The sequence below is a fragment of the Mycena indigotica genome (assembly GCF_014461135.1).
Source record: "Mycena indigotica strain 171206Taipei chromosome Unknown Mind.scaff0007, whole genome shotgun sequence".
NCBI classification, from domain to species: domain Eukaryota; kingdom Fungi; phylum Basidiomycota; class Agaricomycetes; order Agaricales; family Mycenaceae; genus Mycena; species Mycena indigotica.
Window position 1 is genome coordinate 641661 of NW_023503006.1, and position 2272 is coordinate 643932.

The 2272-nt window shown below is 49.7% G+C and overlaps 1 protein-coding gene across 1 annotated transcript; it reads left to right on the top strand.

Annotated features, from left to right (window-relative positions):
- Window positions 1–237: 237 nt before the first annotated feature.
- Window positions 238–915, top strand: MIND_00805600 (Transcription elongation factor Spt6; the record flags this gene model as incomplete). The annotated part of the gene is made up of 1 exon (XM_037364734.1): window positions 238–915. The coding sequence occupies one exon, from the start codon at window positions 238–240 to the stop codon at window positions 913–915; it is 678 nt and encodes a 225-aa protein (XP_037217976.1).
- Window positions 916–2272: the final 1357 nt, after the last annotated feature.

The window sequence follows — 2272 nt, forward strand, 5'->3', positions numbered from 1 at the left end:
TCTTAGTTGTGGATATTGTCTAATTCTTTTACAAGGGCGAGAACATCATCAATCGGGAACAATTCATCAGTCGGAACTCTTGACCAAGTCGTTGTTCATGAATGCTGCCGGATTCATTCGAATTACCGGCAGGAAGACCTCAAAACCCAGGGAAAATTCCGCAGAGAGGACGAGCACACTTATGACCCGCTAGACAACACACGAATCCACCCAGAGGACTACGAACTTGCGCGCAAGATGGCTATGGATGATATTGGCTACGATGAAGACGACATCCAAGACAAGCACCCGTCTTGGGTTGTCGGCTTGACCATGGACAATCCAGAAAATGAACGGAAACTTTCGGAGCTTGATTTGGACGAGTTCGCTGAAAAGCTTAAGGAAGCTAATTACGACCTCAAGCGCTTTACTCTCGATCTCATCACAAACGAGTTTATGCGACTGTTCGCAGAGAATCTATCACCCTTCGCTTACCTCTCAGGACCCGAGGTTCTCACCATGTTGAGCGGAGAGACTACGAAAAGCTTACGCACTCATCTCATTGTCTCTGCTGTGGTTCTGCAGGCAAACTCTCGCGGCTTGCGCGACCGATTAAACTCTGGATTCGAAGGACCGGTTGAAGATGACTCGGTCAATGCACCGAAGACCCTTCCTCAGAAAGGACAAACCATCACGACCGTGATTCGGAGCTCAACGCTCAACACCGACGAATTCTTCGTCCACCTTACCCTTGTTAATTCCGATGGGCAAACGGATGATCAATACGAACGGAGCACTCTGCCCGACTTGTTTTGGGATGCCGGGAGGTACCAACTCGACAAACTTGTTGGCGAGGAAAAACGAGCGGGAGGTCGACCGGACTCGCAAGATAATCAAGCACCCCAACTAAGGGGCCAACTTCCACAATTTCAATAGTTCTCAAGCAGAGGCGTTCTTGGAGAAACAACAGCGAGGCGATGTGGTTTCGTCCGTCGTCGGAGCTGATCACCTTGTGGTTACATGGAAGGTGGAGGACCAACTCTATCACTATATCGGTATGGGTCGTTTGTTTGTGCAGATTGATCCTAATCATTGATTGTTTTTCTTCCAAAACGCGACCGAAGTCAATGATCCGCGTGGCTATGGTCCCCAATACATCATCGACTCCGCTCATACTTACTTGGATTTGGATGAACCGATAGTCAACCACGTGCAAGCGATGGCTCGCAAAGTCGAGGAACTTATGGAGCATGATCGCTACAAGGCCGGCTTCGAGAACGATCTTCGTGAGTGAATTACTCGAGACGAGATTTTGCCATTGAATGTACTCTATAGACATCTTTCTCACCAACTCGCTCGCTCCCAATCCCGGCAAGACTATGTATGGCTTTACACTGAACCGCAAGAAGCCCGGGCATTTCAGTCTTTGCTTCTTCGCCAACAAGAATTCATTTGTTCAAAATTGGTTTTGTTTGACGCCTTTCGTTGTGCTCTCATGCTTATGACCCTTGCAGCATGCATTCACAGTTTGGTACTCCATGAATGCGATGCCGGGTCATTTGTCTGTCCGCCAAGCTGCAACACAGGAAGACCCACAACCCAAGAAACACTCCATGCGGAGGACAAACGCCCTCCTGACCGGCTAGACAACACGCGAATCCACGCAGAGGACCACGAACTTGGCGCGGAAGTTGTCTATGGCGTGAGACTGCGGCTGGCGCTTTCGATGACGATGAGAGCTCTCTTCACGACGACATTCAGGATCTTTACATCATATCTCTTTCTAGCTATGCGTGTCGAATGGTCGCGAGCTTTGGCACGGAAACGCCGATGGATTGAAAAAAAATGATGCTCGTCGAAGAGGAAATGTGGCGCGTTCTCAGGTTGTTGAGCTGGGAGGCCGATTGGTGGAAAGCACAGGTATCGCGGGCTGGGTTGGTAAAGCTGCGGATTTGCCTTTGTCTGCTTTACGATGAGCCTCGCAGAATGAGCAGATTATGGTGCATTTCAGAGTATCTAAATAGTTGTTTAAAACTATTTAGATGCTGTTTGACACGGAGCAAGACAGAGGCGAGTGTGGCTTCACCGATGCATTCGACAGTCCTCTGCCGCTTTTTTGTTGCTTTTGAGTGCTTCAGTTGGGAGACATTGTAAGCCAGCTAAATCCCTTCGATATCGAGCCGGATCGAGACGGCTTGGGAGCCCAGTCGGGTCTCCCAAGCCTGTCCGAGCCTAAACCTGTCTGTCCCAAGCCGCCATCTTATCGGGGGCTTGGGACGGCTTGCAACCTATC